The sequence below is a fragment of the Periplaneta americana genome, chromosome 12 (genome assembly GCF_040183065.1).
Source record: "Periplaneta americana isolate PAMFEO1 chromosome 12, P.americana_PAMFEO1_priV1, whole genome shotgun sequence".
NCBI lineage: Eukaryota > Metazoa > Arthropoda > Insecta > Blattodea > Blattidae > Periplaneta > Periplaneta americana.
This window is the reverse complement of record NC_091128.1, coordinates 49,352,920-49,374,094: the sequence shown is the minus strand read 5'-3', so window position 1 is coordinate 49,374,094 and position 21,175 is coordinate 49,352,920. Positions and strand designations below refer to the sequence as shown.

Below are 21,175 nucleotides of genomic sequence, written 5' to 3'. Positions count from 1 at the left end.
GTTTCATTAGGAAACTAAATTGTTATGTGCATATTTTCAGTCAATCTTCAGTCTGATATGATCGTTTACGCGTGTTTTCGCGAAACAACTTCATCCATGTTTTAATCTCGGTGAAAATTAGTAGAAGTGTAATAGGGTCAAGAATCTTTCAATTCCACAAGTCTTGTTCTTTGAATCTAACACAAATTTAAAGAAATAATCCAATTCTCTGGAAGTCTTATCGTATATTTGAATTCTGAAGCCATTCTGAGTGAAAAAGTTCATGTGAATATGGGTCCGTTTTCGAACGGTTACGGAGATATGGCTCTTTGATTTCACAAAAACTTCTGAGATTCCATTGTACTAACTCGCATTTAGAGACAGATAACGGACAAATTTAAAGTTTATATTCACGTATGCATACATACCTAATATTCTAGAAGTCGGGGTCTTTGTTTTCGCGCGTTTTCAAAGGCATCTCCTCCTGCTTCAATGCACTGTTGCGCTCGGGCGTGAATCGCGCTGGTCGCTCGGGAGAGTTGCACGTGGCTGTCTTTATGCCGCATCCAAAATACGGTCGATTAGCGCTTCTCTCGTTTCCTCGTTCCTTTGCTATACCAAGTCTTTCACCCAACCCCATAGACAGTAAATACTCTTCGAAATGGTACCCTTCTGTTCGGAAAGCGTCGTTCATATTCAGCGACGGCATGCAAGGACCTTCCATCGCACAAACCATAAACATACACAATATCGGCGTATTCTGTAGTCGAAAATTTATAAGGCATATTGAAAAACACAACTTAACACTTCCGATAACTGTACCTGTATAACTACTGTACTGTAGGTAGCTGACTGAACTGCTGTGAACTGATAAGTGATAGCGTATTTGTTATGACATTTGTAATGCCCCACCAGCCGGTTTGTTTCTCTTCTCTTATCTTCATCTCTCACAATGCAGATTCCAATGTTACGTCATTCATTGCGATCCTGACCTTGTCTGACGTCAGCAGCGTATGGTAACGTCTGATTCACATTGGGGCGAGACGTTTTACCAAAAAAATGCATCTAGCTCCGCCATCGTTCGAAAACGGACCTATGTTCATATGAACTTTTTCACTCAAAATGGCCTAAGATATCGTATTCTAAATTTTTGACCTTTCCTCGTGAATCACCCTGTATATAAATTCAATGTTAACACCAGAAGAACCAGAATAAGACAAACTGCACAGATACCTCAGAAAAGTTCACAGCTCGTACCGCACACGCAAGATCTCAGCCTTCTATCAGGGAACATGCCCGAAAATTTCATGAATTTCAACTATGTGATTTTTTTGCGGTTGAAGAGAGCTATATACATAGTGAACCGTAAGTAATGTCATTAAACTTAGGGGTTACTCTTTGAGACATTTCAAACAAAAAAGTTTAATACAATTTTGCTCGTTTTTGCTTCTTTTTCGAAATAAAAATTGCTTTATATGAAACATTACACAGTGTGTTTTGAGAAAGCTATTGATTTAATTCCCATTATGCTCAGTCAATTTAAGAGAGCAGTATATTATGATAATAAATGATCGAAAGAATTTTAGTTCTGCGCTTTAAATGTGAAGCAATTTGATGCGAACAAAATGTAACATTGTAAAATTCCTTTGGAAAAGGAAACGTGACATTTGTTCGGATAAAATTTCTGCACATTTAAAATTCTTTCAATAATTTATATCATAATACACTGCTCTCTTAAATTGACTGAACAGTTTGGGAATTAAATCAATGGCTTTCCCTGAACACGCTATGAAATATTTCATATAAAACAATTTTTATCTCTAAAAGGAATTAAAAAACGAGCAAACTTTTATAAACTTTTTTGTTTGAAATATCTCGCAGAATAACCCCCTGAAATTAATGACACTACTTACGATTCACTCTGTCTATAGCTCAAGGAGCTGCCTTCTTTCTTGCAATAAAACGATTGGGAGCTCACCTGCAATTCCACTGAAACGTACTACCAAATGCTCGGATTCACACCGTTCTTGCAGTAAAAGATCGAGCGTATTTTTAACGTATGAAAAGCAAAACATTAATTTGACCAAAAAGTGGAGCCACCCCCTTTTCGCAGGGAGCTCTTCAATTTTATTAACAACAAAACAAAGTACGAGAACAAATATAATTTTCCCACATGAAGTTTAAAAATTTTCCACACTTCTGATCATTGGCTCACATATCCATGCGCAAATGCTAAGTTAGAGATCGACAATACATCCCCATTAGGAAAATAAAGTCATGGTCACAAAATAATTGCAGTTTTTCATGGCTTAACTGAAAATACTATTGAATAAGACACACGTTAAAAGTGACATATTAAATATTTTTAAACGTAATTAAACGTACTCTCAGAATTATATTAGGCCTATATTTAACATATTTTAAACTAACTTCAAGACCCTTTTAATATTTTGCTGTCCATTATTATTAACGTGGACTTATTCTTGTAATATTCATAAAACCTGAATTTCCTCTTACTGCTCCCTTATAATTTACTGCCACTTCCTAAAAAAATGCCCCCTGTGGGATACCGTAGCACTACCCGAGATTGGTGAACACTGTTCTAGACCATAGAAATATAAGTTACAAACTTCACGCCGCTAAATGTGCATAATGTACACTCCTTGTGCAGCAAATTGTGTTAGCAAGATTTTAAATTACTAATTTGAAGACTGCACTTTCGTATCAGCAATATTAACTGCGGGCATTAGAGAAAATTATCGATAAAAGAAGCATCAGTTCATAGAGATGTGTGATTTACTTGTATGCTCTGTTAATAGGTCTAACAATATATGGAAGGATGAATGTGAATGTTGGGCAGAAAAATACATTATTTTCATTTATAAATCTGTTTTCTGATTCCTTTAAATTACAATATCAAGATAGAGTTTAGTATTCGCTTCTTTTACATTTGATTCAACAGTAGTGTGAGCAGGAGAAGATAATGGTATTTTTTCTGAAAGTGGTCCTGGATCATGCAAGTTGAGACCAGTGCTAGCTGTAGCGTTTTTAATTTCGTGGTATGGGCCACTCGCTTCGACATATTTCTACCAAAGTCGAAAACGTTTCTCTCTTGTAACCCTCATTGTTGAAGTTATTATGGAACTACATTATTTGTTAAATAGGCACATAGTACTAAGTGTTATATGGTATATTTTCCAGTTACGCATCATATAGATGAAAAACAAAAATAAATAGAAAGAAGGTAGTATAATAAAAATTTTAACAAATTTTATTGAAACACGAACATTAATGATTTACGCACAGCGGTGAAAGAAGCTGTGAATAAATAGTTGGGGAACAGTTGTGAGCTAAAATAGTAATCACTTAAGTACAGGAGTAAATTGGCTGGAAGTATTCTAAATTAAGTTTCAGTTGCACTTCCAATATTTGCCTGAAGTGGGGGAAAGGAACATTGGTTAAGTTCGTATAGGCACTAGCGCCCCTAGTGCTGTCCCTAGTTATATGTATATTTATGTCACTGCCTGCTGGATAAATTCTATGGCTGCTTATACTGCCTGCCCAATCAACGGTTATGCGCGAACTGCTAGGTGGCAGGTAATGACATTGCATATACTGATGAATGAGCAGGCAGTTTACGCAGCTATAGGAAGCGATCCAGCAGGCTGTGATTTATGTATAAACATAAAACAGAGGTAATGATTGAATTTGTCATCAATTGTTTATCTAAAATTGCATGGAAACTTAAAAATAACAACTAATAGAAAGGATTTACATTATAAAAGTTACAACTATAATATAATTAAAATAGGCCAAATTTTGATCTCCATCACTGGTGATCGTCGTTGCACTACTTATTTGCGTCAACGTTTAAGTATTGCAATTCAACGCGGAAATGCAATGAGCGTTTTGGGTACTCTGCACTTTGGATGAATTCTTTCTCTTGTAATAGTAATATGCGTTACAAGAGCGGTATGTTGAAGTTTTCATGTTCGAGGAAAAGTTTGAAAAAGCGAAACGTAGCTGAGCTTTTTTAATTTCCGAGAATTGAAAGAAAACATACCGCTCGTGTATCGTACACTATTTTGTGCGAAGATCGTTTATTACATACCTGAAAGAGGAATTTCTAATTAGTTGCAATGACATCTCCATCTTGGTTTCTGTTCAATGACGGCAATTTTGGAAAACAAAAATAACTATCTTCAACATTGTTGCTTTAAAATATTTTCTGTGTTTACTATACTCCAGCAGGCCGTGATATACGTCTGTCTTTTTTTTTCCCCCAATCTATAAATGCGAACTTAAAACAAACGGCTTCCTTAATGTTACATGCATCACGACATGCAGTAACTTTAGTGGAGTTGCAAATCAAGATTTCAGGTATAACTCCCTGTAAAGTTGATTTGAATAATTTCGAGGGAAAAATTGTTCCGGAGCCGGGTATCGAACCCGGGACCTTTGGTTTAACGTACCAACGCTCTACCACTGAGCTACCCGGGAACTCTAACCGACACCGATCGTCGGTGTCGGTTAGAGTTCCCGGGTTGGTTTAACGTACCAACGCTCTACCACTGAGCTACCTGGGAACTCTAACCGACACCGACGTCGGTGTCGGTTAGAGTTCCCGGGTAGCTCAGTGGTAGAGCGTTGGTACGTTAAACCAAAGGTCCCGGGTTCGATACCCGGCTCCGGAACAATTTTTCCCACGAAATTATTTAGTGGAGTTGTAGAGTTTACTTAATTTTGCAAATATTTAAAAAAAATAATTAACAGTGAAATTTAGGTGAAACTGCAGTGGTAAGTTTCCAATTTATAATTATTACTATATTGAACGTCTCTAAAAATAATATGTTAAAAGCCTAAAGCAGTAAAATCAATATGTCACTTAAGCGGTAAGAAGAGGGAAATTGTTATGTGTTCGGTTGGGAATACTGAATGTGGAATTTTAGACTTACCGCGGGTTGGTTTTGTGCGGAAACCAAGCAAATACGCACTATCTCGCACAAAATTTATTTAGTATTCCGTATGTAAATATTTGTATTTAGTTTTTGTAGACTTATATGTAAATATCTTGATTAAAACAAGATTACGAGAAGTTCATCGCAAAGAATCGAGGCCAGTTACTATATATATATATATATATATATATATATATATATATATATATATATATATATATTGAATTAGATGTCAGTTTTAATGTCGTTAATATATATTTAAAATTTGTCAGGTCATGTATATTGAGGTCATTTGAGTTTTCTTCTTTATTTTTTATTGTTTTATTTATTTTTTGTTATGTCAAGAAAGGTTATGTCGAAGAAATGTATGTTACCGAAGTGATTATATTTAGAGATGTTAGAATTAAGAGCCAGAAAAAGTAGCTGCATATTATAACTAAAAGCAATGCAACAACATGGGTTCTGCTTAGGAAAAAATGATGAGAGTAACATTTCCTCTTCTCGTTACATTGCTTTCAGAATAACAACAGCTTTCAAGGAACTGGAAAACTAGAGTATAGAAAGAAATGAAAAATAAAATAGAATAACAAGTAGTTAATGCTGTAAGATAGAACATGAATGTATTATTATATAAAATATCAGTATATTAACCCGTTACCACAAAATTTATATCTATATGTATGTGTGTGCATGCATGCGTTTTCATGTGATTTTATATGATATTATTCTTATTATTTTGTAGTGTGCACTAGAAAGTATTTAAGTTGCAGCTTAGGCCTAGAATTTACTGTTGTTAATCCATTAATCATCTATGTTCAATAGTTAGAGTGCATATAGATTATGTGATTTTATATTAATAACTTAACAGTCTCTGAAATAAAATGTCATAGGGTTATTTGACAATGATTACGATTCACTATTCCTAATGCTTTTAATTTTTACAGTCGTATACAATAATTAAAAAACCATAAGTTACTCCCTTACCAGGTTTCTACTGCTTCTACAGTACAATTAGTTTATGTAATACCTTAGTGTTAATTGAAAGTTGGGACAAAGAAAATAAATAATTTTACTAGAGTTTCTTAATGTTTTACTAAGAAACTATGCATAGTAACAATCAATGCTCTCCCGTGCAGCAACAGACTACCAGGATAAGGTTAAGTTCATGTATTATGTCGTACAACATTATTTATTGCGACATTGAAAGTATAAATGACGCAATTATCTAGAAATAATATTATATCAAATTTGATTACTGACTGTGAAAGATGACTGTAAAATTCGTGTAATTTATTATAGAATCATTATCATCTCTGTAATCACAATTGGACCATTTAATGTGTTCCCACTCTATGATATTATATTGATTCTTCTAGAATTTATTTTGGCCGGCCACAGTACAATAACCTAATTTTCTGTGCAGTATATTAATACTTCTCTTGATTTTGAGTTAAATTTAACGTGTGAACATAAAAGGTTTACTTGATTAAATGGCGATCTTACTCGTGTTAATTATGTAAGCATGTGTGGCTTACAGCTGTTTCGGTGCTACTTGACACCATCCTCAGAGCCTGCTAGATCTCGGCGCTATCTCAACTTCGCTGCCTGTTGTGTGGGTGCGTTTGTGTGATGAAGAGTAGTGTCAAAAAGTGTGTGTGTTCTGAAATTGAACTGTGTGTTTAGAATTTGATTAGGGTGTGTTTTAGTGTGTCTGTATTTCATATTGTTCTAGTATGTTGAGTTTTTGGTTTTTGGGTTATATGTGTAGGATTTCCATGTCTGTATTTATGTTATTGTATGTGTGGTTAGCATTAGTTATGTGTTCGGCATGTGTAGATGTATTGTGTCCTCTGGTTATTGCTTTAATGTGTTCTTTGTATCGAGTTTGGAATGATCTGCCTGTCTATCCAAACTGTCGCAACTATTGCATGTGAGTTTGTATACGCATGTGTGGTTGTATTTCTGTTTTCTGAATGAGGATGCGATCTTGTGTGTGTTTTTGTTTTCGTATGTTAGTGTGATGTATTTCTTGTGTTCTTGTGTTTGTGTTGTGTTTTGTGTTTGTTGAGTTTTTGTTTTGTCTTCCTTATGATGTTGTCTATTATGTTTGGGTTATAACCATTTTCTTGTGCTATGTATTTGATTGTATTCACGTCTTCATTGTAGTGTTGTTGGCTCATGGGTATGTTGAGTAATCTGTGTACCATTGTCCTGAATGCAGCATGTTTGTGTTGTGTGGGGTGACTAGATGTGTTGTATATGTGTGTGGTGGTGGTGGTTGGTTTTCTGTATATCTTGAAGGTGTGTTTGTTGTCAACTTTTGTTATGGTGATGTCTAGGAAATTTATGGAGTTATTGTTTTCAAGTTCCAGTGTGTATTGGAGTTTTGGGTGTATTTTGTTTATGTATTGGTGTAGTTTGTGTACTTGTCGTTTGTTTCCTTTGTATAGTATGAGTATGTCGTCTACGTATCTGTGCCAGTACATTATGTTGTCTGCATATTTGTTGTGTTCATTGTTGAGTATGTATGTTTGTTCTATGTTGTGTAAAAATATCTCTGCTAGTATGCTAGATATGGGTGATCCTATTGGCAATCCTTCTGTTTGGGTGTAGTGTTTGTTGTTGTGTTCCCAGACATCACCAATAGTAGGCTCTGAGGATGGTGTCAAGTAGCACCGAAACAGCTGTAAGCCACAAATGCTTACATAATTAACACGAGTAAGATCGCCATTTAATCAAGTATTTATATTCAAGTGTTAAAAGTAGTGTACGAAAGATTCAACATGGATAAAAGGTTTGTTACGACAAGCAATTCAGAATACGTTCCGAACTAATACCGAACTTCTTTCGACGTATGCGCCAGTTGTGTACGGTGTCAGATCTAGTTCGGGATTTTACCACTGTCTAGTATATACAGTCACGAAGCTCAATACGTAGTAAATATGCATCCATAGATAGTTGCTAACCTCTAGAATCGCTACTATCGCCTCATTACAGACAATGCGAAATAATAGCGGCACAGTCTATTGTTCCCAGTACCCTCAACAACTCAAGCTTCGTGACTGTATATACTAGACTGTGATTTTACGTTATTGGAACGTTTCTTGAACTGTTCTTTCAAGGCCTTCGGAGTTTCTTCTCATATTAAAATTATATGCATCTTCCGAACTTAATTCGTCATAAAATATATCATTGTCACCCTGCAAATCACTCATGATCGACCATTTTGTATTTTAACCTGCCTAGTCTCGAAGCATTTTAACCGTAACTTCAGATTATACCATCTGCGCATGCGTCAGCAATTCAGAATTCCCAGTTTGAAGAATGTTGGAAAAGGGAACTGGGAGTTCAGTATCGGTTCGGAGAAGATGGCAAGCAAAAGCTTGGAAGCAAATCTCCAACTCACCTGGCTGAGAACCCGAGAAGAGTTATTCTACATCAAACGCCGGGAAAGCCTCAAGTCATACATTCAATGAATTAGTTATAGAAGACTATTGCAAAGACTGCCTTTCTCTTCTGTCCTTACAATACATTCACAATCATCCATCCATTATCAAAATAAGGACATTTCATATTATTTTATAAATCAGACGAGGACAGATGAACGAAGAGGAGTGGAAGGGGAAGAGGGAGCGGAAAAGAAGTAGAGAAGTAAAAAGAGAGAAAATATACAGGATGTTAAAGAAATATTCAATATTTTCAGAGGAGGTAGTATGCTCGAAAACAAGGAAAAAAATCTATCGAACATGGGTCCTGAAACTCATACCTTAAGAGCTATGAGCACTTGTTCATTAACACTATTAGAGGTGCTTAGTGTTGTCCATTCATATTAATGCATCCTTCTGCCCTACGTTTTAGAAAATCATGTACTCTTTGAAATACTCATGGTTGGTCTCGTATGTATTGGCAGACATTGATGACGCGCTTCTGTAGTGCTTCTACATTATACACCAAAGCCTTCAATGTTCATAGGACCTTACGTACTACCAAAGAGATTGATGGTGCAATGTATAATCATTTCATAGCAAACAAATTGCCTGCCTTGATGGAGGAAGTGCCATACATTCAAACGCTAGAGATATGGTTCATGCATGATGGAGCACCGGCCCATTTTCCCTGAAATATCCGAGAACACACAACAGAAACATTTAATGGGCGATGGATTGGTCGGGGACGTCCAGTACGTTGGCCTGCTCGTTCCCCTGACCATAATCTTTGGATTCTTGGTTGTGGAGGCACTTGAAGGCTTTGATGTATGCAATTCCCACCAATGAGGTACAAGCACTACAGGTGCGCGTCATCAATGCCTGTCAGCATATCCGAGTGTTTCAAAGAGTGCGTGATTCCCTAAGACATAGGGCAGAAGGATGTATTATTATGAATGGACATCACATTGAGCACTTCCTATAGCGATGGAGAACAAGTGCTCATAGCTCTTGACGTACGAGTTTAGGACCCATATTTAATACGATTTTTTTCTTGGTTTGTTGCATACTACCTCCTCTGAAAATATGGAATACTTTTTTTTTAACACCCTGTACATCTCAAACTTCACGTTAAAATCTGTTCCGATTAAATTAAGTTACATACCACTAGCATTATAAATGACTTGCACTGATTTAGGAGGGACACATTAAATGTAACCTACAAAACAACGCAGATTTCACGTTTCCGTTTGAGAACGATTTAGGAGGGACGTATTAAATGCAACCCATCAAACAACGCAGATTTCACGTTTCCGATTTGAGAACGATATAGAAGGACATATTAAATGTAACCCATCAAACAACGCAGATTTTACGTTTCCGTTTTGAGAACGATTTAGGAGGGACGTATTAAAAGTAATCCACCAAACAACGCAGATTTCACGTTTCTGTTTTCGGAATGATTTAGGAGGGACGTATTAAATGTATCCCACAAAACAACGCAGATTTCACTTTTCCGTTTTCAGAACGATTTAGGAGGACGTATTAAATGTAACTCATCAAACATGCAGATTTCACGTTTCCGTTTTCAGAACGATTTAGGAGGACGTATTAAATGTAATCCATCAAACAACGCAGATTTCACGTTTCCGTTTTCAGAACGATTTAGGAGGACGTATTAAATGTAACTCATCAAACATGCAGATTTCACGTTTCCGTTTTCAGAACGATTTAGGAGGACGTATTAAATGTAATCCATCAAACAACGCAGATTTCACGTTTCCGTTTTCAGAACGATTTAGGAAGGACGTATTAAATGTAACCTATAAAACAACGCAGATCTTACGTTTCCGTTTCGCTTCCGATCGATGTTCAAAGATGCAGCTATTGAAAGCCACGTATTCTCCTTCATTTTCTCATCTTTATACGAGGCGCGCCGCTTATCGTAAATGTGAGGATTTCAAAATTAGAATCTCATCAAATAAAACTTGCTCCATGATGCACAGCACAGAACAAAATAATGCATAGGTTATGTCACGGTCTTCTTGCTACAAAATATACGGCTACAAAATAGCTTTTAGATGGCAATAGAATGAATCTAGTGGGCTGTGATCGGAAACGTGAACGCCAAAGTTGAAACTTGGCAAACTCTCCGTTGCTGATCTCGGGCTCCGGCAAGTTTTTCGTTAATTGTGAATGCTCACATTTAAATGTATACATTCTAACAATTTTACCGTTTTCGTTTTCGTTCCGAATCTCGTTTCCGGTTTATTGTGAACCAGCCTTAACCCATCAAACAACACAGATTTCACGTTTCCGTTTACAGAAGGATTTAGGATAATGGTTCTCAACGTATGGTGCTCTTACCACTGGTGGTATCTGAGCTTCTGTTGCATGGTATTTAAAGTGTAATAACAAAAATTTAAATTATCATAAGATATAAATATATATAAGTTAGCTGCTTTTACAGAACACTCTGTTAAATAAATACAAATAGTAACTGTTTTCTAATTAAACACGCCTAAGTAAAGCAATGAATTATTGGTATTTTAGCATATTAATGTTTATTATGGTCCTGGGAGCGACACTTTAAGATTTGCCACTATAAATTTGGTTAGTGGTACAGTAATTTCCTAACTTAAAAATAGTGGTACGTCATTGAAATAGGTTTAACACCGCTGATTTAGGAGAAACGCATTAAATATAACCCACCAAACAACGCAGATTTCACGTTTCCGTTTTCAGAAGACATTTTACGCATTGCATTAAAATTGAAATAATTCAGGTGTATTAAATTCACTGCACATGAAATCAATAATTGCAATTACAGTATTTGAACATGTTATTGTAATGTGACTCGCACCACATAAAAATTTAAACACATACCACTTCTTTCAGGTACAGAAAACCTAACTCTACACCCAATGCTTTTGGGTGAAAGAAGAAACGTAATATGTAAATATGGAAATATATAAAATCGTTTCCGGACGTATTTCCGAAACCAGTTTTCTGAACGGTCTTATTTCCTAAATCAGACTATTCCGAATGGTCTTCATTTCGAATGCGTTGTTTCCGATATAGCAGTATTTCCGAAAACATATATTATTCATAATTCCGAAAACAAAGGTTCCGAAGGACTTATTTTTTCCGAAATTGTTGTAATAATACATTTTATTGCGTATATTCTACAACAAACAATTTACTGATTAATAGGGGGCGGCTGTTGATGAAAAGTTATCTTCTCATTTTTCACATTAGGACGAAGCCTATTAATATAGAAATCCTTTCTATGTTAATGCCAACGTAAAAAAATAATTTCTTATATTGCATTTTTTGACGTTTTTGAACTAATACGTCATTTTTATATATTTTTTCGACATTTACTAGTCATTTTTAATATTTTGAAGAACTTTGAGATCATTTGGAATGCATTTTACTTTCTTCTTTACCGATAGGTCTGTTAAATCATTTTCTAAGCAAATAGGTCATTAGTAATTGCCTACTGAATAAGTAAATAACAGTGAAGTTTGAGTTTTATAGTTTGGAGCAGACTCTAAAGTCCATCCCTCATTCCACTGAAGGCTTCACTTCACACAACGGAAATAATATAAAATGCTTGACAACAGCTTAGTTTAAGTGAGGGCTTTGACCGCTACTGTTCTTTGTCGGTACGAGGGTGTCTTTAGAATTTATGTTTGGAAGGGGGGAAACTTTCGTCGAGTATTGGACAGGACGTGGTTCGGAAGGGATATCTACTGTAGCAGACAGTATTTTTAACAAAGATTGCAAGAATGCACGCTGCGCCCACAATTTGTTTTGTCATTCACACCCCCACATCTGGAAGATCTGGTAACAAAAGTGAAGCGTGGAAGGAGGAGACGGAGAATGAAGGCGCTGACATGGACCACCCCTGATTGAAACACATTGTAAACCCTCATTAAAAGCTATAGTTTTCCCTTAAAACCTTCATTTTGTTGCATGTTCTTATCCTTCATCTTAGCCAAATTCCAGGAAGTTACCTCCTTTCTCCGAGATTTGCAGGGCAGTCATTGAAACAAGGTGACTAATTTTTAAGAAGTTGTGGTGCGAGTACGGTGGATAATATTTAAATGTCATTTTCTTTTAATTTCATGTCATTTTTCCATTAGTTTAAGGGCATTTTAATGATCATTTTAAGCAGATTTTTAGGTCATCAACATCCGCCCCCTACAGATTAAACTGATGCCTTAAGCATCGCAGAGATTCCAAGAGATGAACTTCTTCCTTGCAAGTGGGACATTGCAGAACGATGTTCCGAATGGATTTATGTAGGCGAAGCCACTTTTTCTTTGGTTGTGTCCGCACAGGGCGTCCCAATTGGAACTCTAACCAAGGTTTCCGTGTCTCCTTCTTCCTTCTGCAGTTCTTGTATGCGTAATAGAAAGTCGGATGTTCTTTTCCAACAACCACTTGGAATCGGTTATGGAAGCCCTCACTAAGGTTTCTGGTCCGATGTTGGTTATATATTGTGCAGGCTATATAAGAATTTGGAAGAATTTAAGTCGAATTTTGAAGAATTTTGTTACTAAGTAACGGAGAACAATACTTACTTACTTACTTACTGGCTTTTAAGGAACCCGGAAGTTCATTGCCGCCCTCACATAAGCCGCCATTGGTCCCTATCCTGAGCAAGATTAATCCAGTCTCTATCATCATATCTCACCTCCCTCAAATCCATTTTAATATTATCTTCCCATCTACGTCTCGGCCTCCCTAAAGGTCTTTTTCCCTCCGGTCTCCCAACTAACACTCTATATGCATTTCTGGATTCGCCCATATGTGCTACATGTCCTGCCCATCTCAAACGTCTGGATTTAATATTCCTAATTATGTCAGGTGAAGAATACAATGCGTGCAGTTCTGTGTTGTGTAACTTTCTCCATTCTCCTGTAACTTCATCCCTCATAGCCCCAAATATTTTCCTAAGCACCTTATTCTCAAACACCCTTAACCTATGCTCCTCTCTCAAAGTGAGAGTCCAAGTTTCACAACCATAAAGAACAACCGGTAATATAAGTGTTTTATAAATTCTAACTTTCAGATTTTTGGACAGCAGACTGGATGATAAAAGTTTCTCAACCGAATAATAACAGGCATTTCCCATATTTATTCTGTGTGTAATTTCTTCCCGAGTATCATTTATACATATGGAGAACAATAGATTCTATAAATATAGTTTATACAATTGTAGGGATTTCCATTTCGGAGTCGGCGTCGTTAGCACAGTTGGTATAGTGCTGACCTTCTATGCCCGAGGTTGCGGGTTCGATCCCGGGCCAGGTCGATGGCATTTAAGTGTGCTTAAATGCGACAGGCTCATGTCAGTAGATTTACTGGCATGTAAAAGAACTCCTGCGGGACAAAAATTCCGGCACACCGGCGACGCTGATATAACCTCTGCAGTTGCGAGCGTCGTTAAATAAAACATAACGTAACGTTTCCATTTCGGAATCGAGAATATTGGTTTCGGATATATTGCTGTATTGGAAATAACTTATTAGTAAAGAAGACTATTCGGAATAGTTTGATTTTGGAAATAAGACCTTTCGGAAAACAACATTCGGAAATACGTCCGGGAAGCATATAAAATATATTTGTGCTACTTTAATTTCAATTAGGCCTAATCTCGGTTGACTTAACCTACTTTAAACATTCTTTTATTAACTTACCATAAAAGAAATTGTAGACTATTTTATTCAGTAATGGTAACCTTTAATATCAGAACTACAGCTTTCCTGCACTTACAATACAATTAGTTACTTCTTTCTGATAATTTATTAGATTAACACAAAATTTCTTTTCATTGACAATGTATATTAAGACTTCACTATTCTAAATATACTCGTATAATGTTTAGAAGCCTAATAGTCATTTTATAAGCCAGAAAGTGAACGATATAGGCCTATAATAGCCTATTCATGAACTATAATTTATTATTTTATTAAATATTTCAGTTTTCTGTAATTGTTTAAACAAGAGCTAAATTTATTAGAAAATATATCTTCAAAGAACAAAGTTAATTAATTTTTTTCATAATTACAACTTTTTTTAAATTGAAATGCATGGACTGATGCGAAGTTCTGTGTTACACTAGAATAACTTATTTAACCTTCAGTTCGTGGTACATTGAAATAAATTGTGCTTCTAGATTTTGTAACAATTAGACCTTTTATTGTGTTGTCTTTATTTAGTGCAGAGGTGTTTGACATGATCATAATTTCAGTTGTGTAATGTAAGTTTAATACTGTTATGTTTCTTTAAGTTAACTAATTATAGTGTATTTTAAAAAGAATACTGGTAATTATTTTTACTCCTGGGTCATATTTTCGTCATTTGCCAGATTTGTCAATATTGCTGCTGTTATAATCGAATTTGAAGTTTATGGTGTGCCATAAGGTTAATTTTAAAGATAGGAATGTTGTATGGGTAACAGATGAGAGAAGAAAGATGGTAGTCAGTTGTACATTGAAGACATAATAGTTACAAAGTTAGTAAAAGCAAAGGAATTTAAATTAAATGCAGTACCCCGCAGCCCCATTCTAAAATTAAGCAGGTTATAAATAAGGAAGCAATGAGTGTGCAAAAACCACAGATTAATTCTTTTTCATAGCAAACAAAGGAAACTGCAATTAATTTCTACCTTTTTCAGTTCTGGTCATAAATTACTCATCATACGATTAGAAATTTCAATCTAACATATTGTTTTTTTTTTCTGGAAAGTATATTATAAATACGGAATTACTAAAAGAAGCAATCGTCTGCTAACCTAAATAGTTGTAGTTATTAACACAATTTGTATCAAACTTGTAACAGAAATAATACTACTACAGAACTTCTAATGTGACTGTTAAATATGTTTGGGTCTTAGAAAAAAATCACAATTAGGTTTTTATTTTTCAAGCTGCAGGTACAAAATTATATTGTGCAACCTAAAGGCAGTAATTGACGAACACAAAAAACCATATTCAGTATTTAAAGCTACATTTTATGCAAATGTCGTTTTTTTTCATTCTTGCATTTAAAAGTTATTTACGCATATAATAATTTTCTTTGAGATCTAATCCTCTAGCATAAAAATCGTACAGTACAAAGCAATTTAAAGCAAAGTCTGTATTGGAGTTCTAAGAACCGTTAATCGAGTTCAGAGAAATATATTGTCGGTTTACTTCTAAAACTCCGAAATCCAATTTTTACCGAATGTCGAAATCTGTGTACATGTTCAAAATGCGTTTGCTTATAACACCTCTTAAGTCTGTAAGTGTTTCTATATTTTATAATTTACAAATACATAACAGTTGTCAGCTGGGGATAAAAAGAATACGAAGTTATTTGTTCTTTTATAAAATTTCCTCAAATGCATTTACGAGATTTTAAAAGTAAACCAACGATATGAAGTTTTAAGTAAGAGGCGATACTATTTTATGTTTTTAATATAAGTATTGGTCTGAAGTGATTACTAGGGACCGGATTTTCAACCTAACCGTATATAAATAACAAATCTTTGCGAATCTTGTAATTATCATTAATATATTAAAATTTGATACTACATATTTTTTTACATATTTACCACACATTACATATTATGGCTCGGTATTACATAAATCTACATATTTAGGGGTTTTATTCATTTTTACTTCTCTAAAAGGAAAAAAAAAACTTTTGTGAGGAAAGTTTACAATTTGAAATACACAGATTTAAAAAGCCTTTTTACCTACGCAAGAAAAGATATATTTCGGGACGAAACATAACATTCTTAGTTCCAGAAAGTAATAGAGGCACTCACCCCATACCACCCACTGTAAATATGAGTGAACAAAAGACAACCTTTCTCATACAACTACTTTGTATTGTAAAAATCACTCAGAAATTAGCGTTGTCTTCATGCAGTGAAGTGGGACGAGGACGACATGATTTGTCTCGAAATATAATTGTTCTATACACGTCTTAACTAGCCGTTCCCATGCAATTTGCAACCTTACCCACCCTCTTCCTAATCCTTCCAGAAAAACCTGTTTAAACTCTGGCATGAGCCGCAATAAAGTAGCCGACTTTTGAAAAGAAGCTGAAGTAAAGGAACAAACTGGAGAGATGTTGAAAGATTAAAATAAATAGCTTTTCAGGTTATTGCCTGACCTCTTTACTTTAAATTTAGTAGACCTATACGAAAATGGGATTTTCCGAGAAATTATTAAGTATGGTTCTCGGCTGGAATAATCCTACCCTTCTGAATGAGACGGAATGTCACTTTTCAAACATCAGTTTGTAAATGCCTGTAGTTTGAGATTTTAGTAGGTACTTTCTTTCTTACAGGCAGCAGCTAAAATGCGTATGTCCCACATCTCCTCTTATTTTCTCCTAATGCAGTAAAGCGAAACAGTGCTTGCAGTAATGTTGTGTCATTCATTTCACTCAGTTTTCTAGTTTTAGTACTTACAGTATAAAGTGTAAGTGAGTTTATCTACAGCTTTTAACTAACTAAAATGGCACCTGTATCTTCAACGCTAACGACAAAAATAAAAATATGGATTGCAATGGACGAAGCTTTCACTACAGATGAAAAATAGTAATGTGTCAAGTGTGCGGTAAAAAAGTCGGGTGCTCTATGAAATCACAACTGGAGAGTCTTACCTATCCTATACAAGCCAGATATTGATATTAAACATTTTCATGATTTTACATATTTTGGTACATATTCAGCTTATTTTTCTTACATAAATATGTACATATTTCACACCTTGATATTACATAAAAAATCCGGTTCCTAGTGATTACAGATGAAGATTCACGAGAAACAGTCGTGGAATGCTGAATGATGAGTAAGATAAGACATACGTTTGAGAAAATATAAATTGATTATGAATAAGGGATTCTACATTTTTAGTTCAAGGTGCTAAGACTATCTAAATATTTCATTTAAGGAACTAAATTGTTTTTACAGTACTACAGCACCCTGCCTTCTTTTACTTCCTTCCTCTGAAATACTGTTTGAGATGAGCTCGAAATCTTTACCAAGCACGTTTTGCTTGAAGAGTAGCAGTTCAGTGGTTTGTGCAACTTCATTGCTCCGAAGTACATGCAAAAAAGAAGCAGATTCAAGTTACAAGATTCAGGCGTCTAGAGGGGTTTGAGGACACGTGAGTGAGGTTATTACCGCACGGACTGTCCCGTTGCCTTTGTTGGTAGTCATTGTAGTTGTCAGATTGGTCGATGTTCTGGTTGTCGATTTTCTTGCAGATACACCTAGGCCAAGCCCTAGATCCAGGCTTTCTGTACCCGCCACAACTCGGTACACTGTGCCTGCTGCACGGGCCACTCTGTTGGCTGTTTGCTAAGCGAGTCATAATCATCAAAATTATCAGCGTTTGAATATTTCTTAATTCTCATACCGATGAAGGAAGTTGAAATCACAATTTGATACATATATGTAGATCCTGACTATAAAGTTTGTGAGTAAGTTGCTGTGATGAAGATGAAAGGTTTGTAAACATGACTCAGTTAACACTAATAGAAATTATTTCGGAATATGTATGATAAGACTTTCTTGTGTTAAATTTTAACGTACCTTGTTTACATGTTTCGACCTATTTATGGATCATCTTCAGAACTGGTCGTTGTTGGTCTTGGCGCCTCTTGTTGTTTCATGTGAGGGTGCGTTCGTAGTGTAGAGTCAAAGAGTGTATGAGTTTTGAAATTGAGTTGTGTGTTGAGAATTTCGTTGGGGTGTGTTTTCGCGTATCTGTATATTTCATATTGTTCTAGTGTGTTGAGTTTCTGGATTTTTGGTTGGCTGTGCAGTATTTCCATGTCTGTGTTGATGTCTCTGTATGTGTGGTTGGCATTTGTGATGTGTTCTGCATATGTGGAGGTGTTTTGTAATTTTGTTATGGCTGTGATGTGTTCTTTGTAACGTGTTTGAAATGATCTGCCTGTCTGTCCTATGTAGAAGTTGTTGCAGGTGTTACATTTGAGTTTGTATACGCCTGTGTGGTTATATTTGTTTGTTTGTGTTGTTTGTGTGTTGAGATGTTTTTGTAGTGTTATTTGTTCTGTATGGGATGTTGTAATTTAATTTCTTGAATGAGGTTGCAATTTTATGTGTGTTTTTGTTTTCGTATGTTAGTGTGATGTATTTTTTGTGTTCTTGTGTTTGTGTTGTACTCTTATGTTTTTTGTGATTATGTTTTGTCTTACGTATTATGTTGTCTATTATGTTAGAGTTGTATCCGTTTTCTTGTGCTATGTATTTGATTGTGTTTAGTTCTTCGTTGTAATCCTGTTGGTTCATTGGTATGTTGAGTAGTCTGTGTACCATTGTCCGGAATGCAGCTTGTTTGTGTTGTGTGGGGTGGTTGGATGTGTTGTGTATGTGTGTTGTTGTTGTTGGTCTTCTGTACACTTTGAATGTGTAATATGAAATATACAGACACACGAAAACACACTCCAACGATATTCTCAACACACAACTCAATTTCAAAACACATACACTCTTTGACTACACTACGAACGCACCCTCACAGGAAACAAGAGGCGCCAAGACCAACAACGACCAGTTCTGAAGATGACCCATAAATAGGTCGAAACATGTAAACAAGGTACGTTAAAATTTAACACAAGAAACTTATCATACATATTCCGAAGTGATACAGTGTTAAAAGTTGTGTAATAAAGATGTACAAATTATTTTATAAAAAATTAATAAATGAATGATTGGACAGATGGCTGATTGGTCAATTTCTTAAAATAGACTTAAATTTAATTGCAGGGTGTTAATATATTCCATGTCTCGAAAATCCTGTGTATCTTAATATTATAACAGCGTTTGTATATTTCTTAATTCTCACACTAATAGAAAAAAAGTTTAAATCACAATTTATTATATGTAGATACAGAATATGAAGTCTGTGAATAAAATGTTGCTGTTATATACGAAAGTGCTAGGTTTGTAAATAACACTCAGTTAATACTAATAAATATGTTTTAAAATAATGAATGAACAGATGTTTGATTCGTCAATTTATTAAAGTAGATTAGAGACTTAAATTTAATAGCATTATTAATATATTTCATGTCTCGAAAATTCTGTGTTTCTTAATATTATAACAAATTAACACGAAAGAAACTGCAAAGAAATGATAGATTTTACTAATTCTGAAACGTGGTAAGTGGAAGTGACCATATTCCAAAACATTTACTGAAAAAATCTATATTTTACATTATCTTAAAAGATGTTCTTTAATTAAGTTGCATAGTCTACTTTATAAATTTGTTTGGGGGTTGACAAATTCAATATTAAAATCTTTCGGTCATTGTAGGAAATCGTCCAATGACTAGTTAACCTACTACATTAACTGGTGTGAAATTCAGGTGATTGGTCCAAACAATTCGATGTTTTAAATCATGTGCTCACCCTGATAATATCAAAGAGAAAGTTCCCTGATCCACCTCCAGAGCCACTTCCGCTGCTGCTGCTGCTGCCGCCGCTTGCATCTGCACTCGCCCCGAAGTTTAAGAACCTCTTATTACGTTGATCTTCCTCAGTTTCTCCGTCCACTGCGTCATTACCTGAAAACAGGTAGATGTTTAAATATTTATCTCAAAAGATAAAGATAGCCAAGATCAAATATTTATTGTCAACTTCCACAAGTTTTTTCCAGATTACTATGATGAAATACAAACACACATTTTTTAACATTCATGTGATATCTACGTAAAGATTCAAGTGATAGTTTTATTAATCAGTGAATGTAATGTCACAAATTACGTTTATTTCCGTTCTATTCCCCATGAGGTCAAGACATGCAAGCGAATCCCTATTCTGACTTAGCATCGAGGGTGGTAGATATTTTCTCCGGATATGTTCCGTTTCGTCACACTGGGCTAAAATGTGTCTCCAAGAGTCCTTTTCCCCACACAATGGACAGAGCCGCTCTCCTTGTTCGGTGACAATTTTATTACCCTTACATGCCCCCAATTTTAGCCACTCCAAACTGCTCTGCTGTCTTTGTTTCAAGAATTTATGTAGTCACACCTCCCCCACTTAAGCATGAGATCTGATTGTAAATGTAGTGAGGATTTTTCCTAACATTGAAGTTCAATCTCTTGCCTCTCGATATCAATTAAATGCACCTTCACATTATGCCATACATTTCTTCTATTATTTTCTCCTTTTTCCCCACACCCATCCCATTCCTATATGTTGCAGCCTTGTCTGCAGTTTATAAACCCATCCTTTTTCCCATCCCTCACTTTGTCGAACTCTGTACCACATCGACCGTAAAAGCAATTTTTCCCCTAATATAATTTTTAGCCAGTATTTTACCACCCTGACTTTCATGTGAATTGCTTCGTTTTGAAGCCCGAACTCCTTTAGGATAACACCCCGCAATTAGCTGTGCTTGTTCCAATGCCAAGTACAATGAACTCCGGATATAGTGAACCTCTGCGGACTTGCATATTTCGTTCAATATATCCGAAGTGTCTCTCCCCTAATCTTAAATGACAGAAATGAATGAAATTGTGAACAAGAAAATGAAATATTTCATTTTTGTGGAATGGATTACACTGTTTAATGTATACTGTTACTTACAATTGATTTACTTAAACTATGCTGTCGACCCATGTCCACTTGCGAAAGACCACGTTAAATGTCACTTATAATATTCGCCTTATCTTCCAAAGAAAACACTTTACGCTCCGACATTTTTATACAGCACATTCACTGTTGGAACACGAGAAACAAACGATCAGGTAGAAATGGCAAACGCTGTTATGGTG

At 35.4% G+C, this 21,175-nt stretch overlaps 1 protein-coding gene across 1 annotated transcript in view; it reads right to left on the bottom strand.

Annotated features, from left to right (window-relative positions):
• Positions 1-21,175, bottom strand: part of LOC138710391 (uncharacterized) — a 243,110-nt gene that overhangs the window by 15,316 nt on the left and 206,619 nt on the right. Inside the window, exon 6 of the mRNA XM_069841276.1 lies at positions 19,809-19,963. Coding sequence (XP_069697377.1) covers positions 19,809-19,963 — 155 coding nt within the window. The remainder of the gene's footprint in view (positions 1-19,808; positions 19,964-21,175) is intronic.